At 39.6% G+C, this 24,374-nt stretch overlaps 1 protein-coding gene across 3 annotated transcripts; it reads left to right on the top strand.

Annotated features, from left to right (window-relative positions):
* The first annotated feature begins 365 nt into the window (after positions 1–365).
* On the top strand, positions 366–23,489 carry slc38a10 (solute carrier family 38 member 10). Of its 3 annotated transcripts, none has more exons than XM_056770843.1 (18): positions 366–538; positions 1,401–1,624; positions 1,888–2,005; positions 2,108–2,153; positions 2,256–2,349; positions 2,475–2,618; positions 4,053–4,177; positions 9,239–9,341; positions 11,403–11,585; positions 12,739–12,850; positions 14,464–14,570; positions 15,967–16,117; positions 17,849–18,025; positions 18,097–18,522; positions 18,678–18,773; positions 19,785–19,805; positions 20,537–20,803; positions 20,894–23,489. In XM_056770843.1, the coding sequence occupies exons 2-18, from the start codon at positions 1,532–1,534 to the stop codon at positions 21,883–21,885; spliced, it is 3,255 nt and encodes a 1,084-aa protein (XP_056626821.1). In that variant the 5' UTR covers positions 366–538; positions 1,401–1,531; the 3' UTR covers positions 21,886–23,489. The 3 variants fall into 3 exon arrangements, with proteins under 3 accessions (XP_056626821.1, XP_056626822.1, XP_056626823.1); XM_056770844.1 differs by lacking the exon at positions 4,053–4,177 and adding an exon at positions 3,475–3,599; XM_056770845.1 differs by lacking the exons at positions 4,053–4,177; positions 19,785–19,805 and adding an exon at positions 3,475–3,599.
* The last annotated feature ends 885 nt before the right edge of the window (positions 23,490–24,374 follow it).

The following is a 24,374-nucleotide window of genomic DNA, read 5'->3' as shown; positions in this document are numbered from 1 at the left end:
TTCCACAGGGCTCCTGTTGCAGATCAACATCCCTTGCAGATCAACTTCCTGTTTCCCTTTCCTGCTCAAATCTCTGTCCAAATGAAACAACACCGTGTTTCGTCTCCGTAGAGACTGTTGACAGGCAGAGCTATTGATATGATCTGTGCATGCATAAATCATGAAAGGAAAGCATTGCGAGAAAAAATATTGTAGGTGTTAGTTACTCTGAAAACAAAACGAACAAACCGTCAACGTAAAATTTCAGGTATATTTATCAAAGGTAAATGAAGTTCAGCAGCTCTGGCACAGCGGAGGGAATGTGTAATTCTCCTCCTGTCCACTAGGGGAAGCATGTGGCACTACATCTCTCTGACAGCGCCATCCTGGAAGCGTTGTACTTACTTCCTGGTTTCACTTTTGGGGAGCAAGCAAATTTGTCATATTTCGCTAAAATTAGTTCCAAATATTTTAAATATTTCATTGGAACTTTGCACAGACCTAATACATATCAACCGGAGCATGTTTATAATCGCTTGAAAACAGTAATGTGACGAAGGTGAGTTAGAAATGAATGACTGTTAGGAAAAGTGAGGACGTGGTAAGTTATGTACACAAACTTTATATGTATTTTTTCTCATTTCTTTTTTCTTTTGTGTTCATGTAAGGTTTGTTTAACACATCCATAGACCAAAAATTACTAAATGTGTGCAATTTGTTTTAAATTATGTCTTTTTGCTCATCGAGTATGTAGGGGTTTTAAGTAGTGAGAGAGATTGTATAGTTACTGTATGGTTTACTTGGTATAAGTTTGAGTTTATAGAGATTGAAGTATTAGAGTATTAGAGAAATTGAGTATAGAGATAATAGAGATTTTATGGTTACTGTATAGTTTACTCCTGTGCTGATACATGTTGATTTGCATGACAAGACACAACAACAACAACAGCAAAATGCAATGAATAAATATGGTATATATAAATAATATTATATATTTGTATACACACACAAACACACACACATATATAAATATTTATATATATGTATATATACATATATATATTTATATATATATATATATATATATATATATATATATATATATATATATATATATATATATATACACACGTATTTATGTATACATGCATACATTCACTCATATATAAAATATATATATATATATATATATATATATATATATATATATATATATATATATATACATGTATGTATGTATACATACATACATACATACATACATACACATATATAGAAAATATATCGCATATGATAAAATCAAAGAGAGGAGAGGTTCAAAGAGAGAATTGTACAGAATCGGTATGTTTAGCGTATATATCTGTTTACACATGCAGATGTGAGGTGATAATATGTACAATAAATGTTCTCCCTCTCAACAGAGTGCCCCGTCACATGATTGCTACCAGGTGAAGGACAGCTGCATCAAACCCCCTTATCTCACTTTAACATTACACCAGTGTACAAACACCACATACACCTCTCTTATACATTAGACATTTGATCTGGCAAAATGACTCCGGAATCAAACTGGGGTCTGATCATGAATGTCGTGAACAGCATCGTGGGTGTTAGTGTCTTGACGATGCCCTTCTGCTTCAAACAGGTAAACATTGAGTTCAAGGAGGTCATGAGAAAGTGTGCAGAGTTGTGTGTGCTTATAGGATATTTAGGTCTACCAGGTCCACTCAGTGATGTTTACTCACAACTTTCCTGGTTAATAATCGTCAAAAAGTCAGAGTTTTAGTATGTTCACACTTTTTCTTTCAGAAAAGTTAGTATAATTATGTGACTTCGGTTTTAAATGTTAAATACTATCTATATATGCAGCCATGTAATGTTAATGCAGTTCATTTGTACTCTTTGCAGTGTGGAATTGTGTTGGGCACCTTATTATTGTTCTTTTGTTCGTGGATGACCCACAAGTCCTGCATGTTCCTGGTCCATTCGGCTAGTAATACAAAACGCAGGACATACGCTGGACTGGGTGAGAGTGATCATAAGCAGTAGACACACCACTGGTTGCCAGATTGTGTTTCATTAGTTTTATAGTGTAGTTTAGTTAACCAACCTGTTTGTTGTCTTCCAGCATTTCATGCTTATGGAAAACCAGGCAAGGCACTTGTGGAATTAAGGTGAGATTTACATACCTTTCTATGAGTTGAGTCAAAGTAATATTTTCAACATGTCAATCTTATTTTCTCTCATTCTCTTTATTCCTTTTTTTTCCTCTTAAGCATGATTGGCCTGATGCTTGGGACGTGTATTGCTTTCTATGTCGTCATTGCCGGTCTTGGATCCAATTTTTTTGCCCAGTTGCTTGGCCTACAGGTAAGAAATATCCTTACCTGTTGCCAACATACACTAGACAAAATACTTTTTATTCTTAACTGACACTTAATTTTAGGCCTTGGCTAAAATTTTAATAAAATTGTTTTCCCTTCGGCCCCCCACAGGTCACATTTACCGTTCGCGTTGTGCTCCTGATCGCGGTGTCGCTGTTCATCGTTCTCCCCCTCAGCCTCCAGAGGAACATGATGTCATCCATCCAATCCTTCTCAGCCATGGCTCTCATGTTCTACACCCTCTTCATGTTCACGGTGAGCCCTTCCACGCATAGATGACATCACCATATTACGTCACTGTTTATGTTCTTACTGTATTTATAAGAGGAAGTAACAGAGACATATAATAGTTGAGTCTTAATGGGATACTCCACCCAAAATTTAAATTCTGCAATGAATCCCAAGTTGTTCCCAACCTATATATATTTCAATGTTCTAATCAACATAAAGATACTTGGAAAAATGTTAGCAGCTGACATTTCTGGGACATCGTTGACTACCATAGTGGAAAAAAAGTAATTTGTCGTAAAAGATGCCCCTCAACTGTTTGCTTTCTTAAAGTATTTTTTCCTACTATGGTACATTTACATTTAGTAATTTAGCAGACGCTTTATCCAAAGCGACTTACAGAGAGTTCATGGAGCAAAAAAGCGATATGTCATACAGGACCAATAATACAATAGGTGCCAATACCGAGTTACTAGTTTTAACAAAAGTCAGAACAATACCTGTTGAGAGAAAGACAGAGGGTAATTTTTTTATTTATTTTACCATTGTAGAATATAATAGCATAGAATAGAGGCTTTTTTACCAGAGAGTTAAGACATTTGTATTACAATGTATGAGAACGTAAACACTATTACAGCTTTTTACAGTTAGACATTAATAATCATGTCATTGTTTAAAAGTCTCCTGCATTGTGTTGTAATCACCTGCATAGTTTTCTTCAGGTGGTTTCTTCTGCATTTTATTCTCCCATCCATTTCTTTAGCTTAGCATTTAACCCTCTAATCTTAATGTATCTTCCCTATGCCCCATCTGAACCGCTGCCCTGCCCCCACCCCTGATGCTGACCTCTGACCATCTGACGCTTTGACTCACCGGCAAATAGATAGTGTTGTCTTCTCTGCGTTACGGAATTATCAGTGGCTCCTGGATGGAGCAGGTACACCTGTGGCGCTTCAAGGGCGTCATACAGTGTCTTCCAATAATCGCCACCACCTTCTGCTGCCACCCGTAAGTAATCCACCCTGGAGAGCGGGCCGTACGAATGCAATGGATTCAACTACATTACCCAGAATCCCCTTCCTCCTCTATCCACCTTCATCCAATCCAATCCTCTGTTTGTCGGTGCCTTCTGGTGCAGGGTATGTGTGCATGTGAGTGTGAGTGTACTGCATAGGCGGCAGAATGCTAACGCGTTGTGTGTCATCAGGAGTTGCCTTGTTTGGTAATGCCTAGTGTCCCCTGACACGCACCTGCAGGAATTAAACTCTTCAAGAAATCTAGAGGCTAGGCCTAGAGCGCTGGAAATTAAGACGCTTTAAATTCAAACCAAACAAACTACAGGGCTGACAACGCCGTGTCTGTTTTATCAATGCATCGCCCCTGCATTCCCAGTCCCTCTCTTTCTCATTCCTCGTCTTTATGGGAAACTCTGTAACCTTCCTGCTCTCCCCTCCACCACAGATTGTGCTGTCCTCCTTCAAACATGGCCTCCTCACTGGCCAGTGGCTGAACAGGGTCATTTACGTTCGCTGGGACGGCGTCTTTCGCTGCATCCCTATCTGTGCCATGGCCTTTGCCTGTCAGTCGTAAGTACTCCCAAATCCTGCACCGTCTCTCCCTTTTTTGCCTTTATTAGGCCAGTTAGGCTATTGATGTTGGGATACATTTTCATGGTGCAAAAGGATAGCATGCAGGACCGCTACAAGATTTCTTAAAATTGGAATTCTGGAAGGGTAGCAGTTAGTATTTCTGAGTGAATATGGTCTGAAGTTTTGTGGAGCCACTTCTTTTGTACCTGTATTCTCCATCTTATGATAGACAGACAGATAGACAGACAGACAGGGAAATTATTTTGCGGTACAGCCAGACATAAAAGAATAGTACACAACCGCACAATTACAACAAGTGTAAAACAATACATTATAATAATAAGGACTAATAAATGCTGAAAAATTTAATTGTTCACCGTTTTTTTATGTTAGCTAATGCATTTACTAATGTTTACAAATAGCACCTTATTGTAGAGTGTTACCAAATTATTTAATCATTTACTGACCCTCATGTTATATCAAACCTGTATGACTTTCTTTATTCTGCAGAACAAAAAAGAATATATTTTGAGAAATGTTGTTAACCAAACAACATTGATCTCCCCATTGTATGAACACAAAGCCACAGAGACATTTCTCAACCGAAAAAAATATATATTTGCGTAAACTTTCCCTTTAATTAGTTGTCTTTTGTCCGCTGGCAGTATGTCTGAGGCAGCAAACGGTTCATTTATTCATTTATTTAGACAGGCCCCTAAGTAATGATGCAATTCATAAACATTAAATTACACGTTTTTACAGCTTATCATAGTTATTCCATAAAAGGCCCACCCTAATCTTATCTTCCCCTGTTAAATCGAACCGCTGTGCATTGACACAGTCTTTGGTTGTTTGCACATCATGTTGAAACTCAGATAAGTTCAGCTTTTATGGTGCCAGGAGTGTCATACACTAACACTGACATCATAGTTAACATTGTTAGAGGTGAGAGCCGTCGACGTTTGTCCACTTTGATAAGAACTCGCCTTCTTTTTTTGCATGTTGACCCGATCCATTCTTTTTTTTCGTTTTTGATAGCTTGCTAGCGGACAATGGGGTTTTTAAACGTTGTGTTTACCTGGTCAGGTTAACTCCACATAACAAGGAGTGTTGTGTACTCCCCGTCTTCTGCTTAGTTTTTCTTTTCCCTTGAGCTCTGTTAATATTATGCTGTATGTGTGTGTCTGGAGGTGAATAAAAAGGGGCGTTTGAGTCTGGGGGATGCCAGCGCAAGTGTGTGAGGGTGTTGGGGTGGAGGAGGTGTCAGGGTGTTAGTTTTGGATTCTGGTGTGGATGATGTCATTTGGCTTTTGAGGTTGAATGTGACCCCAACACACATTCACACACTCTGTCTCTTTTTCTGATGGGTGATGAGTGATATTTGGCTGTGGCTTTTGACAAGCATCACAACGACACTCGCATCCGTCGAGACACAAAACTTCCGATCCAACCTCATGGTTCCTGTCATCGGCCAGATTTTTACCCATCTGTTAACATTTATTAATGAAGTACATTTCCAATTTTTTATTGCATTTTTAGATATCCAGCCAAAGGCAAGTTGGTCCACTCTTTGCAGATTTTTTTACTGTAAAGTGACCCAAAGGTTGTTGTGGCTAAGCTAAATGGCAGCATTCTGGCATCTTAAGTGACTCCTAATAAATGTGTAAATGCCGTGTAATGTGTAAACAGCATAATGGTGTTATTCCTGTCGTAAAATTGTCATGTCAGCTTACATGGCATCAAGTCTCAGATTCACAGCATTAGGTGTTATGACCGGATCAGTTTAGCAGTATTACAAAGTAATTACTGTGTCAACACTTCGTCGAGGTGTGTAATAAGTGCAATGGAAAGCATCACGCGTAATGCTCTCTGTCACACTTACTGTAATTTCTTTATTGATGGCTGTTCTCTGCATCTTATGAGAAGATTTGGACACTTAATTCTATCGCTATATAATTCTATAGTCGTATATCTGAAATCTATTACGCCTAGGAATCGTGGCTGTAAAAGTTAGCGGTTAGCGGGTGCCACTCAGCCAAAGCTCATTATCATCTATGTACCCTTTTATTTCTGTCTCTCTCTTTTGCTCTCTCACTCTCTTTCCATTCAGATGTGTTTTATAGGCTTGATTGACTGTCAGAAAGCATTTTCAAGGACTTCAAAGAATAGAACCTGAACAGAGGACAGGAAGAATAAAACTAGATTTGCCTTTCCTGAAGGAAAAACTAGTGCATTGAAGGCAGCAAATGGGTATAGTGTTAAAGTTCTGTGCTTGAATTTTCCATAGCTTAACTTGTAGAGAGCTTGCAATGCCAAGCTCATTTACATTTAGTCATTTAGTAGACTCTTTTATCGACTTACAGAGAGTTCTGGGAGCAATTAGCGATGTGTCTTACAGGAGCAATAATACAATTGGTGCTAATACAAAGTTACTAGTTTCAACTAGTTACTAGTTCCTTTTTTTTCATTTGTCAAGTGTTCACAGAAGAGATGGGTTTTAAGTAGTTTTTTAAATGAGTGATGTGGTTGACAGGACCGAGTTAGGAAGAATGTTCCACCGGGAAGGAGTTGTGAGGAGAATGAGCGGGAAAGCGATTTACTGCACTTATGAGAAGGCAATACAAAATGCCGCTCGTTTACTGAACGCAGGGATCTCGATGGGGTGTAGGAATGTAGGAGGGTGTGAAAGTATGCCGGTACGGGCTTCAACCGGTAGCCAGTGGAGAGAGATGATGGAGAGCTAAAGGGTTCGATTCCCATAAGCGCAAGAACCGATCAAAGGTAAAGCTGTAATGCACCTTAAGTTTATTGTACCTCTGCCAAATTCTTTAATGTAAATGAAATGCTCAATCACAGCATCTTTGGCTTTTCAATGATAGCTAGTCAGTGCCTGTGTGCATCTTTGTTGGCACCATAAGAGAATTAACACATATCCCTCGTGTCCTGTAAAGCTGCCAGTATAGTTAAATAGATGCAAGAAACGGCAGTTATTATTTATTTTCCAAATAGATCTATCAAAGACAAATAAGAATTTAGTATGCACATAACATGACACATGCCCTGTGTGAACACAAGGTTAACATTTTTCATTTTTAAGTTACTCTAGTTTCAGTTTTATTGTAGTTTTATAGATCTTTTAGTCAATATATATATTTTTATATTTAGTCATTTAAATTACTTTTTAGTTTTTATGTTAATTTAAGTTTACATTTGAGCAATTTTGTCATGTTCTTTTGTCATTTGATTATTTGTTTATTGTTGTATAACATTGGTTTAATTTTTATATAAGGTTTAATTTTGTTTTTATTTATAGCTTTGGCATAATTGTAGTCAACACTACATTACACACTACACTTTTTATTGCAAAAGGCATCATTTCTTATTTTAATTTTAATCAACACACTCCAAGGTCTGCACGATAAATGTTATTAAATTGTTCTAAAATGTTCTAAAATTTAAGGAATATTTTTTTTTAATTCTAACAAATAATCAAATCAAATATTAAATCAAATAATATTAAGGCCGATTTCAATTAACAGAAATGTTTTAATGTATAAGATTTAATAACCTATAAAAAGCTTGTGTGTAAAGAAACATTTACATCAAGGGTGGTACCTATAAGAATAACGCTTAAATAATCGCTCTGCATTTAAGAGTTTAGCAGAATATACTATATACATCACAACTATAACAAAAACTGAGGGACGATATTGTTGGGACACTTTAAGAGAATTGTTTCCAGCTGGTGAATGTTAAAACTTTGACAGCCAAATCAAATCTATTTAAATGTAAAAAGCTTGCTTGTTTAAAATATGTGGACACTATAGTTTTTGTATAGTAACTATATATAGTGATTATTCTTGGTGTGAACGGGTCATAAATTAGGAGAATTTTAGATTTTAACCATTTGCTTAAAGTATACATTAACTGTCTCGAGTTTAATCATTTTCTGAAGTTTAATACTTTGGGGTTTAGAAGAAACTTTTACCCGGCATGTTAGAGGAATATACAGACAGGGCCGCCTTGCAAACATCGTAATGAGAATGAGAAAATAAATAAAACTTGAAATGTACAAGTCTACTTCTCTCTGCTCTGGTTTTTATTGCGAGTGGGTTCCAGCTAGGAGACAGGCTGGTCTTTGGTGTGAGATCAGGCATTTGGCTAAACAGCCCAGAATGCGGTACTGTATATCCCAATAAAAGCAGGAATGGGCTTCAAGTGCGTCTACGAGAACTGTGAGTGGGCGAGAGCATGACAGCCCCGAACAAAAGGCGATACTGCCAAGAAATTTTATAACATGCTAAAGTCTGACTAGCACTTGTCGCTAATATATAGCGGCTGTAAATTCCCCATTTAATGTTTTGCTGGCGTCTGGTTTTATTGGTTGTCCTGATGACAGACATAGATTTTCTTTCTGCTCCTTTTGTGGCGTTTTTTGTTTCGGGATGATACAGAGTCCTTTATCAGTGTTGGTTTCATCCAGTTCAGCTCTCCCTGCTTCCCACTCTTCCTCCATTTTGTCGTATGTTTGTCTGAAATGAGTGATGGTCTCTCTATATTAAATTCCTGCTTCCTTTGCACTTGCATGTTTATGTCTCTCTGGTGCCCAAGCTCACGATTCAAGATGTTTTTATGCTAAATAATGATTATACTTGACGGGTCAGTTTGAGTTAAATCGTAAATCAGCATTTATGGGATTTCACGTATTATATTTGTGTTTTATTTTGTTGTAGTGTTATAATAATTCTAGTCATGCTCAAATTGTGCTATTAAAAGCATATTCTCTTTTGTATTGTGAAATTTTTAAGGAATCTTCTGGGCATAGTTCATGTAAGCTGTCATTTGGACAACTTCAACATAACATGTTTTGCGTTGAATAATAATGAATAATTATTATTAATATTCAGATTTTACACTAAAGCATTTAAACAATGGTTTAAATTTGATTGCTTTTACAACATGAGGTTTAAAATTATTTGTTAGGTTCAGCTTCTCTTGTATTAAATCCAGAATGATCATCTTGGGCCTGATGTGTATAAAAAGTTCTCTTTTCCATAGGCAAGTGTTACCCACTTATGACAGCCTGGATGAGCCCTCAGTGAAGAGGATGAGTACAATATTCACCTCCTCACTTAATGTGGTCACGACCTTCTACATTACAGTAAGTTACACTTTTATAGTCGCTTATAGGTCCAATGTGTATTTTTTTCTGCTGACAGATTCAATTGCAATTCAATATACATAAATATGTCTTCAGAGATGTATGAAGACCTTTTATAATGAAGTTTTATGTTTTTATTACCTTAGAATGAGCTATTTCTATCTACGTACGGGTCCCTTGCATGGAGTTTGCCATGTTGTTTCTACAGTAGCCCTTACTCCACAAACTGCTCCTTTTTTTGAACCTGGCGACATCGTAGTGCTTTGAAAAGGAGTGCGCCATTGGTTGCAATTCTTAACCTCACTGCTAGATGCCACTAAATTCCATACAACCTTTAAATGACAGTAAAACGCTGCTTAAACACTGGTGGGAAACTGTATATGATTACATGAATGTTTCAGATTACATCATTTAAAAACTGTTAATAAATACCAGTTTTGTCATTTTTAGCCACTAAACATAAAAAAATTGTAATGGCACGTTTTATGCATCATCTGCTGCATGCATTTGTCCTCATTGGCTCCTGGGGTTGGATGAATGTCCTCGCGATTCCTCTTCGGAGCTCGTCGGTACAGAGAGAACTTTTCCCAAAAGTAACGCTCCATCGACATCAAATGCCACGTCTTTTTTATCCCTTCATAAATATTTTCAGGGCCACTTTGTGTAGAACGTGCCTTAAGACAGCGCCAGAATGTTCCTGCTCCCTTTTCTTCTCTCTCTCTCTCAAAGCTCCAGTATAAACGTTACCTTGAGAGATAATATTGCTCGGGATTTTTTCAGCATTCTTTGTATTCCACTTTTATATTTCATAGTCTTTCGCTTTTTTTCTCCCCAAACAAAAGCCGAATTGATTCAGGGGAGGGTTTGTAGAGTAGAATAGAGAGGGTTTTGTGGTGGGCTCAAGGACTTCTGCCTGGTGTTGCTACTGAAGGGAAGCTTTTCCTCTGTGGATAGATCAAGGCTAAAGAGGTCGGAGAAGGAAGGCTCTGCTTTGTTTCTCTTTAGAGTGGGCCTTCGGGGGGCCGATAGGCTTTAAAACCTTTGAAAATCTGTTGACGTTCTCTGTTTTTAAAAACAATATCATTGCGCCTTCAGAAGGGGCGATGAGGTCATCAGAGAGACAAGGAAAGAGACATGGATTTCTATTGGGATGATTCTTTATAATTCCATAAGAAGGATTGGTGCCAATCACTTCGAATTGGAATCCTTATGAAATAATGCGTTTAGAGGAATGTTTCGGGGAACGTGTGGTGAAAAGTTAAAGGAGTAGTTCACCTCAAAAGAAAGCCTCCATTGACCTTCCATAGTAGGAATAAAAATTACTATGGAAAGTCAATGGGTGCTTATTTTGAGGTGAACTACTCCTTTAACTTTGTACCTTGACCTAAAGTGGGAAAATCAATAGCAAAGCTTCAGCTCTGGCTTGCATACAAACAATCAAATCTTACTTTTTGTAATATATTCCGTGTTATGTTAATACGTAGTGAATGAGTGAGTGTGTGTGCCCTGCGATGGGTTGGCACTCCATCCAGGGTGTATCCTGCCTTGATGCCCGATGACTCCTGAGATAGGCGCAGGCTCCCCGTGACCCGAGGTAGTTCGGATAAGCGGTAGAAAATGGAATGGAATGGAATGGAATGTTAATACGTTACCTCCTTCAGCAAAGAAGCGAGAACGTGACGATATCTTAGTTCTGTGTCAGCCTCCATAGGGGTTTGAAAGGGAGGGGTGGAGTGAGCCTTTGGCTGCAATTCGCAACCTCACCACTAGATGCCGCTAAAATTCATACACATGACCTTTAATAAATGTGTCTGGTATTATAATTCATCTGTTATTCTAAATGAAAGAGTTTTTATATTTCATCATTTAAACCTCATAACTTTTTCTGAGGTAACCAAGGCCACGAGTTCAGGAATAAAAAATATTAACCAATAAGGTCATAACGTTTAAACAAAGTTACGCCATACATTATGGATCATTTTATAAACATTCATGAAAACCTATACCTGATCTGGAAGATCACTCAAAAACTGAACTGTACCCTTTACTGTACTCTTCCAGGTGGGCTTCTTTGGTTATGTGAGCTTCACAGAAGTCATAGAGGGGAATGTGCTGATGAACTTCCCATCCAACCTGGTGACGGAGATAATCCGTGTGGGCTTCATGATGTCTGTTGCCGTGGGCTTTCCCATGATGATTTTACCCTGCAGGCAGGCCATCAACACTATGCTATTCGAGCAGCAGGTAACACTCTTTTCTTAGACATTGTAACTAGTTTTGCACCGTCCTAATCAGACATGACTGTCATTAGCCTAGTGCTATGGAGCATTTTATTACATTTATCTTGTGCTAAATCCCATTGGTCAAAAGTCTTGTCCAGATTTTGACCATGAATTTTCTACAGATTGGCTTTGATTGTGTAAAAGTGTACAGCACTTTGTATTAGTGAGTCTAAAAAAACATTTTGTCAATAATTCAATAATGAAGCCTGTACGATCGCTGGGGAGTGTATTGAGCACTGAAATACTACGTAATACGCCCCCCAAGTTGACCATGTTAAGCATGAGAAGGCAGCACATTTAACATTGTAAAGAAGTCAGAATGCATGATACATCATTGCAGCGCTCCTTTAAAGGTTTGAAATGACGTGAGGGTGAGTAAATGATGATGGAATTATCTATAGCTTCAATCACTTTAACCACAATCTCCCACTTATATCGTGCAGACTCCGCCCACAATATGAACCCTTTAAGTGAAATGCTTATTTAGTATTGACAGCTGGGTATTGTCAAACTCAGATGTCTCGACCTTCCTGATGTCCATGAACTGCACCAGCTGGAAAACTCTTCGGCTAAATTTTATAGACTCCATAAAGACCTCATTGAATCTTACAGATTTACACAATACTGATGTCAGACCCCAGAGTCTGGCCTTCGTCAGACCATCCCCTGAGATCCAGCTGCCACGCAGACACCAGTGATCGGGTCTCCGCTGACCGCATCCGAAAGGCCGATCTGCAGTGATAAAACCCACAAGGTTCAGGAGAAAATAAAAGGGGCTGGATTGATGCGAAAGAGTAAAGCAATCCTTCAAAAAAAGGATTGGCTCACGGTCTCCATGCTGGTGCAGCGCTGAATCAGTTCGAATCGTGCCGAACAGACGCGGCTGGGTATGCAGACGGTGGAAGGGTTTTACGCTGTCATTAAATCTGGCATTTTGACAACAGGACTGAGGGGGGGTTTATGAACCTTGCATGCCAAAGCTAATATCACTGCATGCATTTCACTTGTTAACCACAACAGCGGCCTGTGTGTGTTCTGGAATCTTGTAGCAGGTCGTCAAATCCAAAAGGTTTGCGAACGCTGTTGTTAACTGTGTCTCTGTGTTGACTTCTCAGCAGAAAGATGGCACCTTTGCGGCAGGAGGCTACATGCCACCCCTCCGGTTCAAGTGCATCACTCTCTCCATCGTCTTTGGCACCATGATGGTCGGTATCCTCATTCCTAATGGTAAGACAAAATTCATGATTCATCACTGTTAGCATAGTGAACATGTCTAATTCTTAAGGGGACAGTTCACCCCCCCCAAAATAAATTCAGTCATACTCACACTATGACGATATTTGGAAGAATGCTTGTGACCAAACAGTTCTTGGCCACAATGACCACCATTCCAGGAAAGATGACAATTGTAGTCATAAGTGCCCTAGAGCTGTTGGCTGTTTTGTTTTCAAAGGGACAAAGAAATGTATAAAGCATTTTTTTCCTACTATGGTAGTCAATGGTGGCCAATAACTCTTCGATTACAAGCATTCTTCCAAATAACTTCCTCTATTAGAACAAAGAAAATGAAGACAGATTTTTTATGGGGGTGAACTGTTCCTTTAACTCGTATAGTTAAGTGTAAAACAGTGTGAAACATGAAACAAGAAAACCTAGTATTACATTTATCCTTCCGAGTTTACAATTTAGGTTTGAAAGCCTAAAACTGCTGTGATGTCACGTCACATCCAACGTCATCCCCATTAAAATATCTCCCCCATCAGACTCTCCATCACCCCCATCCTTCTTCGCGGTACCATCCATTCATTCTCAACTGAACAGGATGATAAAGATGTATGTTTTTAGGTGATGCCGGGGTGGGCCATGTTTTATTCATTCTTCATAGAGATCGGCTGTCTTTGGCGCCGGCTCCGCTTGGCTCAGCGGGCCCAATTAAACTAATAGAGAGGGGAAGGTGAGACTAGCGGAGACGATTGAATGGAGGGAGGTAAGTCTCCGGCCTCCATGATGGCTTCGATGGCCGACGGTTTCCTCACGGCCACAAATCCAACCATAGGGAAGTAGACACTGCGGGCATAAATTTGAGTAAAACAATATGGCCGCTCTCAGGATGATAAACACCCCCTGGGCCCAGTGCCCAGCCTTCACTGCACAATGGCTGTGTTGAGAGAGGATGGTACGATCGCTGCCAGATAGACGGATGAGGGTGGTGCGTGTGATGGAGGGGTCTGTGGAGAAAGACGAATGGAGGATGGATTGAGGATATGAGATGATGGTGGAGATTGCTTTTGCTGTTCTTTCCCGAATGAATAGATGCCTCGTGTTGGGTCTGAATGCAGTGTAGGCTGGGATGCTTTTGTGTTTTCACTTGCTGTTGTATTTAAGTGAAAATTTACCCAAAAATGAAAATGATGTCGTCATTTACTCACTCTCTTGTCATTTCAAACCTGTATGACTTTCTTCTGCAGAAGAATGTTGGTAACCGAACAGTGCTGGCCCCCATTCACTTCTATTGTAAAGACACAAAACCAATGGAAGTCAATGGGTACCAGTTTATAACATTCTTCAAAATATCTTCTTTTGTGATCTGCAAAAGAAAGAAAAGTCATACAGGTTTGAAATGACGAGAGGGTGATTAAATGAGTAAAAAAATTTTTGGGGTGAACGTAAAGGTATATAAATCCATTAGCACCTTGCAATGTCATAGCAACATGCTAAAACACTCAGAACAGTTTATCAACCAAAAAGCAACATCCTAGCCAATGCCACATCATCATTCAGATCGTTCAGAAAGTGTCAATGTTCACAAAAGCTGAAACGTGTGTTTGTGTGTGCCATAGTGGAAACCATCTTGGGTCTGACCGGAGCGACCATGGGCAGTCTGATCTGCTTCATCTGTCCAGCTCTCATCTACAAGAAGATCATGAAGAATGCCTGGACTGCACAGGTGACGCATGTCTCCGATTTTATTCAGTTTAGTGGACGTGATATAAATACCGAAGGAGTTATAACGGTGATGGGTACGTGAAGGATTGAAGTCACTTTTATGTCCAGATGCTTTTTAATGGAATAACAAAACATTATGACTTCACATAATAGTAGACATAAACAGTCTTATTTTTTACCCAGTAAAAGTCGATCGGCTTTTTTTGACAAATGTAGCTCATTGAATGCAAACAAGAGCAGAATTTAAAAAGACTGTGTTAAATGGATTGTGATATGGGATCTTACAATGGTCTTAAATGGCAAAATCATAAGCATGCATTGACATGTAAGAGAGAGAGGGCCATCTGCTCTCCTCTTTGTAATAGATTTTATCATTAATTTTGATATCCTGCGTGTGCATTGACTTGCTGTGTGGAGATGTTCTCACAACGTGTCTGCTGTGCCTCGGGGCTCTGCCCCCCTCCATCTCCTACCCTGTCTCTTTTGACATTAGATTTGGTTTACTTCTATGCATTTGGCAAACCCCTTTATCTAAAGCAACCCGCTGTGCATTCAAGGTATACTTTTTATCAGTCTACATTATTCCCTGTGAATCAAACCCATGACCTCAGCAAAACCATGCTCTAAGCAGCTGAGGCCTTGTGTGATGTGTAACCACAACGCTGTTTCTTAGACGAACTTGTGCCAGTCGTCCATATGCCACACTTTGGTTCCCACGAGACTTAGTCACCAGGAATGCTCAGGGTCACTTCCCAAACACTGAAGTCTGCCCAATGGGGTGTTTGTTCCTAATATTGGGGCATGGTCCAGTCCAAAAGTGATTTTTGTCATAAAGATCGCAGCAGATGTTTGCGTTGGCATCTGCCTATAGTGCCACTCTGCCACGTCTGGTGCCAGGCTGCCGGACGCTTCCAGGTCCGTCACTGCACAAAGAATACACACAGATCAGAGCGAGGGAAACAGGAGGGGTCTGCTATAATAGATTTCATCAGCGTTTTGGGCATGTTAATGACGGTAGGGTCGTCATTGTAGAGCGAATGCCAGCGAGACCCCTGCCAGCTTTGGGTTTGAATTTTTGAGGGCTAAAATTAAATCTGCAATCTATTGGAATTTAAACTGTTTTGGGGTCAATGACAAATAAGAAAAATAATGTGAAGGTTTTTTGTGAATACAAGTTACACCACTAAAATCATGTTCATATGTTTAAAATAAACTTTAATTTGTAATGCAGATATTGAAAACATGGTTTGTAAATGTATTTGTCATTTATAAAAGTAACTCATTAGTGTTTTTTAAATAGATCTAATGAGCATGAAATCATTGCAATTTTTTATATTTAGATAACCTTACACACTAATTTGCTTTACTAAAGCCTGTTTTTCCTCTCTCTGTTTCAGCTGGTTCTGTGGGTCGGCCTTGGCATCCTCCTCATCAGCACCTTCACCACACTCTCCATTTCCTCCAATGAGCCGCAAAAATCGAAAGGCCCTATGGTTAGCCCACCCAAGGAGGAACAACTCTCCATCCTTGTCCCTCCTGAGCTGCCTGGTATTCCTACTGCTTCCTATTTATGTCAAGCAAGTTATCAGTTGAAAAAGTCGAAACAGACAGGAAATTCAGAGAGAAAAAGTTAAAACGAGAAAGAGAGCGAGTAGAAAAAAGGACAGTAAGAGAGCACAAATGATTAGCTCCTGTAGTGGGCCTCTCCTCTTTGAATCGCTGACCCGAATGGTGCCCTTCAAACCTGAGCGCTCTGCATCCCAGAGCGATGATGAGGTGGCCGGTGGCGCTTTCCCGTTACGGCTCCGGTCAGGACAGGAAAATGAGAGGGTGTCCAAATCTGGAAGAGGGCAGAGGAAATGCGTGTCTTCTACAGAGCGATATTAAAGAGGACGGAGGATCATTTAAAAGCATAGGGACATCCCAACAACTTCATCCACCATTACCTCTAGTTTTCTGTTCTACCGCTCCTCCTTCCTCTCCCCTCTCGCTCCGTCTTGTCGGCTGACACTGGCATTTATCACCAGGCGGACACCCGCTTCCACACCTGTTTCCTGTTTACGACGTGCGGGTGTGGGCAGCTGTGTGAAAACGGTGCTTGACAAGAGATCGAGAGGAACTAGGGCCCGCGGGCATGTCGAGGTGTTTGTTTGCAGCTGTGTGAAGACGCGTGCGCATTTCTTTTTTAGAATAGTAGTTAGCCACAGTGCTTCTGTACTGTACTTGAGAGCAGAACTTTTCTTGTTGAGAATATAAATAAAAAATTCACTTACTTACCTTATGTCATTCCAAATTTGTATTATTTTCTCCTGCCGAAAACAAGATGTTTTAAGAAATGTTGGTAACCAACCAAAATGGGCCTCCTTGACTTCTATTGTGGACACATATCATCAGAACATTTCTCAAAATATCTTATTTAGTGTTTTGAATGACATGAGGTTTAAAAAAAATGATAGGTTTTTTTACCTCATTTCCTAATAAATAGTGTGAGGAACCCAGGGGAACGTCAGCAGGTTTTTTAAGGGGAAATTTTGCCTTGTTTGAAATTGAACCAAAGAAATATTAGTCATGTCAAAAGGTTAAAATAATTGGTTAAAATAAACACATTGTAGACCCGGTGCTATGAAGGGGGATTTCACTGGAAGGCCTGTGACCCCTGGGGGGCCTGCGGGTGTACTGCTGGGGGTCTGTCCATTAACTGTTAGAGAGCTAGAAAAGCAACACTCATTTTTTACAAATTGTAACAGGTGCTGCTCCATCTCTTTGTCCACCAAAGGGTCCTTGGCCTGAAAAAGATTAAAGGCCCCTGTTTGCGAGTACTCTCTACCCCTCCCTCTTTCTCGTAGATAACATTTGTCAAGGCTGCTATTGTTTCTCATTTTCAACATTTAACGTATTTCTGGATATGTATATATGCTGTCTCACGGTAGATTATCTATTACAAGTCCGGTACAGGCTTGGGTTAAAGAAACGTGAGGACGTTGTAAATATTCAAAGGCTGTTTTGCACAGGGCGAATGGCAAGGTTATATGGAAAGCGGCAAGCGTCCATCCCGTAACTCTGTTGGAAAACTCTGATTCTGATGTGGTTTTGCATACTCTACCGCCCCCTACTGGTCTTTGTGACATACTGTGTCTTATGCAAAAGAATGGTCTACTACAGGCATCATGCCATAACCCTGTTTAAAATGAATGTTGTATTTGGCAGTTGTACTCGATGTTCAGGAGCTCATTGAAAGCCAAACGTTATTCTGAACATTGGGAGTTTTGTGTCTTTCAGTAGGAGAAAAGAATCTTGAACTCGATGCGATGGAGAAGCCAGGCCTGCTCAAGCCCCCAATAGAGGTTGAGGAACCGAAAGAGAAAGTACCAGCAGAACCCCCTCAAATTAAAGTTCCTTTGAAAGAAGATGAGCTGAAGATAAAGGAAGAGGTTCAACTGGACCGTCCTGGAGCAGGTAACATATCAACTGTGTAATTCCTGTCATGTATGACAATTTGAGAAGTTACGCATGTTCCACTTTTACAGGTGTTGCTGTCCCAGATGGAGAAGCCCACCGTCACGAGCCGCCCATCCCACACGACAGAGTTAAGGTAGATGCGAGCAAAAACCAAGAGGAGCTGAACGAAGAGAAGAAACAACCTGTTATTGATGGAGCAGAGGAAGAGCTTCTTGCTGAACAGGGGGCAGGACAAGCGCAAGAGGCGGAGCAAGAATCTATTAAAGAGGAGGAGCCAAAGAAACAAGAAGTTGCAAAGAAGGTTGTTGATGAGGACCAGCATGCAGTCAATGAGGTTTTGGACAAGCCCGAGAAACCAGAGGATCAAAAAAATGTTGACCCGGTGGTGGTGGTCCGTAAAGAAGCAGAGAACCTGCCTGTTGTTAAAGAACACAGAGAGAACGAAGCTCCCGCAGAGAAGAAACCAGAAGAACCTGAACCTCAACCTGAGAAATGTAAGTCTTTCTTGATACTTCACAAAAATGTAGCTTTGTAAATAGCTGGTGAACAGAATTTGGTTTGAATCTATATTTTATGAGAAGCTTCATCATGTTGCATTGTTCTTATTCATTCACTGACTGTGCAAATCCTCTGGCTTTGGTTCCTGTAGCGAAAGAGCATGTTGCTGTGCAAGAGCACAAAGATGAGAAGGTTCCAGATGGAAAAGATGAAGGGGCGAAGGATGGAGATGGAGATAATATGGAAGGTGAGTAGTTGAAAATGGTCCAGAAGCACTTTCATGAGGTGGACTTAAATTCCTATAAACTTGACAGAAACTCTGATCAAAGGGCAAAACACTTTATTTTTCCACATTTTAAGGTAATAATTTGCTCATCAAAACTATGGAATAGGACAAAGGAAACTGAAAATTAGGTTCGGACTAAATAAACCCACACAAAAGAATAAAGCTTGTTATATTTGATCATCTTCAGAGTTGATTAGAAATGTTCAAGCAGCTTCTTGGGTTTCTACCTTGAGATACTTTTCCCATCTATTATGTGCTGGAATTGTAATGAAAAAGTTTATATTTACAGATTTAAATTTCTATCTACAAAACTAATTTCAGGTATTAAAGTATACACCACCCTCAGGTCAAAACATTGCACTGTGTTTTTTTGCAGTTTGACTTAAACAGCTCATGTCACTTTACATCAGTTGAGGGCCAGACTATAGTTCTTACAATATGACTTCATAATTTTATTGAAACATTATGAATTTAATGGGACAGTTCACCCAAAACTGGAAAATATACTCCCTCAAGTTGTTCCAAATCTGTATAAATTTCTTTGTTCTGATGAAAAGTGAAAGATATTTGGAAGAATGTCTTTTTTTTAGGGTGAACTGTCCCTTTAAGCTCATAAAGCTAAATTCATTCTCATGTGCCGAGTTCAACCCCGTTTCCTTTTTTATGACTGACTGACTTGCCTCAAAATGATTTCCCTGACTTTTGCAAAACTTTTTCTTACACTTCTTTTTCTTTTCTCAGTGATGTCATTGATAGTTGTATTTCTTCAGCGGACGGGCTGGCGAATGTCACGTTGCTCTGCCCTCCTCAGATATAATGCAGAGACACGCAGAATCTTAAATCTCTGCTGCTTTCTCTTGGCTTGGTTTTTCATTAAGGCACTTTGCAGTCTTTCTCTGTCTTACGCTCTTTTTCTCTTGATTTCTTATCTCCCTCCGTCCTTCTGTGCCGTGGACTCCTGCCTCCTTGCAGTGATTAAAAAGATTGTCGCAGGTATGAGATGGTCTGTCTTATGTCTGCTGTTCTCACCGTCCTCTGTCGTCCCATTTAGAACAGTTGTTTTCTCTCACACTTTAACCGTAGTTCATAGCTGTGTATAACCAATACTGTGTGACACGTCATTTAGCATCCATCATCTGTTTAGTTCAGATGTGTGTGAAGTGCACTAGAACTTCAGTTATGATTTCAAATGAAAGTCAAACGTGATTCTGGTGTGCTATTATTAAAATGGATGAATGTGTAATGTAATCCCTAACATGCCTGTAAGGAAGTTTTAAAGCACTTAGTAATGTGTCTTTAAAATGAATAATACTTTAAATAAATGTGTAAAATTATGTACGCACACACAAGATGATAGATTTAGTCGAATCAGTAGCCAAATGAAGATGAGCCGTCTCATTTATATTACTTTATATGCACTTTCTATTGGTTCATGACATAAAAAGTACTTGAAAAATACTGAGTGTACTTTTAATATTTATTTTTTGGATGTTTCATGTAGCATTTCATGTAAGCAGTCATAGCTTGTTTGGACACAATAAACTCTTCATAGGCAGGATCTTAAAATATACTGAATAGGTTTTACCTTATTTAAAAGTTTAAAATGTTCTGTTTTAAGTTTCTTAATTGCAGTATATTGCAATTATACATGTACTGTATATAAGTGTATTGAAGTATGTCTCATTGTTCCCTCTCTTTATCGTTCTTTATTTGCTGGTCCACAGAAGGTCAGCTGGACCATGCCGTTCTGCTCCAGGTTATTAAAGAGCAGCAAAAACAGCAGAAGAGACTTCTGGACCAGCAGGAAAAACTCCTAGCTGTGATAGAAGAACAACACAAGGAGATCCACCAAATCAAAGATGGAGAAGAAGAACCTAATGCAGAACAGCAGAAAAGGCACGTGGGCCAGGAGGAGAATGACGCAGCTGTGGTTGAGGAGCACATGGAGGTCAATCCGATAAAGGAGGAGGTTGAACTAAAAGCAGCAGCAGGTAAAAGTGTGCACTCTTACTGTTACATAAATCTACTTCTGCATGTTTGTATTAATTGCGCTAATCAAACATACCATGTCTTATGTTAAGGGGAGGGTGCGGGTGAGGTTGTGCAGAATCAGCCGGATGTATTGGAGGAGATGGCAAAGCCCAAAGATGCTGTCATTGCTCCAGACCAAATGCAAGCCCAGGGAGAGCCGGTGCACGATGCCGCAGCTGAGGCAGTGGATCCGGTCGTTGGCCTTTCCCAAAACGGCATTGAGTCAGTGCAAGAGGGTGGTGGTTTAGCTTCTAAGCAGGAGGAGCTTCCACCGAAACACGATGCAGCTCCAGTGGATAGGGAACTTGGTGCCCGCGGCGTCCCGCTACGCCAGCGTGATCCAGACCAACCCAGAGTCAACCCTGACGCTTTAGCAGAAGAAGAGGAGAGAGTGCAACAGAAGTTAGTCCAGCTTGAAGCAGAAAAGGAGAGGATTGAGAAAGAAAGACTGGAGCAGGGGAGGATTGAGAAGGAGGTGCAGGCTCGTGTCGATAGAGAACGCAAGGAGAGGGAGAGACGGGAGCAGCTGGCACGAGAGCAGGAGCTTGAACTTGTGCGGCAGGAAAAGGAACGGCTGGAGAGGGAAAGGCTTGAAGCTGAGAGGCAAAAACAAGAGAGGGAGAAGACCGAAAAGGAGATAATGGAGCGAGCCGAAAAGGAAAAACGGGTACTCGAGCATCAGGAACGGTTAGACCAGCTACAGCAGGTCATTGATGCAAAAAAAGCAGCGGAGAAGAACGACGCCTCTAAAGAGGAACATCCACCTGAGCCAAAGAAAAACGGAGGCAGGGACTTGAAGGAGAATGTAGTCCCACAGGCGGAAGATAAGGTTAAAGTAGAGAAGAGGAGCAGAGAGGATGGAGGGATGGATCTTAGGAGGAGGCGCAGGGAAGTGAACTCTCAGGGTGGTGGATTGGACCCTCTGCTGGATTTGGGAGGTTCAGACTTGCATGCTGCCCTGGAGGGACGGCTGATGGCTGGGGTTCAGGTGCACACGCGCCAACTCAAACAGACGTTTCAGAGTCAGGAGGATGAAGACTAGAATTCCATATTGAAGATCTTGCAGGTGTGTCCTGCACAGTTTTATGGGTGACCGGGTACCTGGTCTGACCTGGCCCTTCTGATGTACATTCAGTTAGGTAGGAAGTTTCTGTGAGAACATCTGATACCTTGCCTTTTATTTTAAAACTAGATGCCTTTATCTGAGTCACAACATTCCTTTCTGAATTATGGCTCATGGTGAAAGAGAGCGTTGTGCTTTGATCCGCCAGTGTTCCGCAGGGAATGATGAATTAAGAGGACTTTGTGGGCTTCTGTTATTGTATTGTATGGTTTTGCTGATTCTGGTGCAATAAACTGAATGTCTGGTTTAATAAACTGAGCGAAATAACAGTAAAACGTTTTAAAAATGAGCCTGATGAGCACACAGGGCATTTTACATATTGTGTTTTGGACCCTTGCAAATTATGACAAAAATGTCAAGCGCATCCTCTAGTGGGTGATTAGGTTATTGCAGTTTTCTGTGTCAACCTAAAAATAGAGGTTCAATTAATAGAAGATATAATTCTGGTAGTTTGGTACTTTAAATGTCAAATTTTGTCAGATACTTAACTATTCTGTACAATGAACATGGGGTGAAAATGTTACCTTCTGTTTTATATGGCAACATCTTAAGGATGTGAAAAAATCGCTCAACTTGGAAGTGTACTTTTGCTTTAAAGTATTAAAGAATCTTTAGAGACAACTATTAAAAAATATGTTCATGTGGAGAAAATAGTCATTAAATGTGTAATATTATTTTCTGTTTATTGATATTACATTGTGTTGGATACTATTTCTTATTCAACCAAAGCCCTTTTGTAAAAATTATATAAATGTCTAATTTAAATATAAATCTAATTTGAGTGTATGCGTTCTCTCTTCTAAATGAGTCCTTAGTTGTAGGAAATTGTCCGTTTTCCCTCGAAATCAGTTGTTCAACCAGTTGTGATTGAGCGTCAAAGAATTTCTGATGCTAAATGTTTCATTTTGTTTATGGAAGCTGTGTTTGTTGTTAGCTGGGTGAATTTACTTTTGTGTTTAGTTTATATGTGTATATAAAGTATTTCTAAGTCTCTTTACATTTTAAAATTGGACCCATTTTGTATATTCATTGTTTAATGCTGAACATATCAAGAATCCTTATTTTCGGTGTACAGGACTATGCTGTTCTACATTCCATGTTTTCTTATGAATATTTCATTCTGTTCAGGAGTTTTGTGTTTTTTAATGCTGCAGTAATGAGTATGTGAGGTCTGTTACACCCACTCTGTGTGTTGGTATGTCTTTCTTTTTCCGAACTATTATATCTTTTCAATATTCAAGAGTTTTATGATTTTTGAGGGGATCATTTGTATTTAAAAATTAAAAATATGGTATGAGGTCATAAGGGGTTCATACAACACGAGTTTTGGTTGGTAATAGGGTTTATTGAAAAGCATTTGTCGAAAAGTTGTATTCAAGTTTAACTGTATTCGATCAGATTGCAGAGAATAACCAAAATCTTAAAGAATTGTTTTGTCTAAACATGCCTATTTTTCTCAGTTTAAAATTCAAATTTTGATATTTTAATTTGGTTAAATTAATAAAGTTATTTATATGAACGTTCGTTGTGAAATCTTTATTGTGTTTTAGCACTTGAATGCATAACAAATATGTCTCATGTTTATTGGTGAAAGGCTAGTAGACAAATATGTTTAGGTGAAATGTGTTTTTGATTTACATATTCACCGTTACACTGACATAATCCTGCCATAGATTTAGAAAAATTAAAACCGGTTTCTTAAAGGTCCAGTGTATGAGATATAGCAGCATCTAGTGCTGACGGATCACTCCTCACTCCCGAAGCACTACGGAGACTGAATTCTGCCACGTTTTCACTTCTTTGTCCAGTGGAAGAAAACGTATTTACAAAACACACTCTGTAGAGTAATTTGTCCATTCCTGTATATACAACCTGGCGATTCCTGGGAAGGGGACCGGCGGTGTATGCAGATAGAAATAGCTCATTCTAAGGTAATACAAAGATGAAGATTCATTATTAAAGGTCTTTATACACCACTGAAGACATGATTATGTATGTTAAATTTCATTTTTTGTAGATCCTCCAGACAACCAGAACCACAAGGCACTTATTTAATGCCCAATGTGGGCAGAGACTGACTGTCTGCGTCAGAATTTTTCAATGTCAGCAATGCAAGGCAAAACCGCTCTAAACCTAAAGGTTTTATAGCCAATTTGGACCAAACACAACCATTTCCACAAGACCCTGTAGTGTTCAGAAAACGTGTGAACGAATCCCATATGATAGAAGGCCTGTAACATTGATCATGACTTAGCTAAAGCATAACCTGTAGCATGTGTTCTCGTATAGATATTTGAGTCACCGCTTTGCTAGCACACTTTTATTTATATACCAAAGCTGTTCACCCTTCTAATTGGCTGGTTGAATTGTTTGTAGATCCCAAGTTATTAGTGGCTGCCTTTATAATC

Source organism: Triplophysa dalaica, chromosome 17 (genome assembly GCF_015846415.1).
Source record: "Triplophysa dalaica isolate WHDGS20190420 chromosome 17, ASM1584641v1, whole genome shotgun sequence".
Taxonomy (NCBI): domain Eukaryota; kingdom Metazoa; phylum Chordata; class Actinopteri; order Cypriniformes; family Nemacheilidae; genus Triplophysa; species Triplophysa dalaica.
The sequence above is the reverse complement of the archived record's forward strand: the minus strand, read 5'-3'. Positions and strand labels throughout refer to the sequence as shown.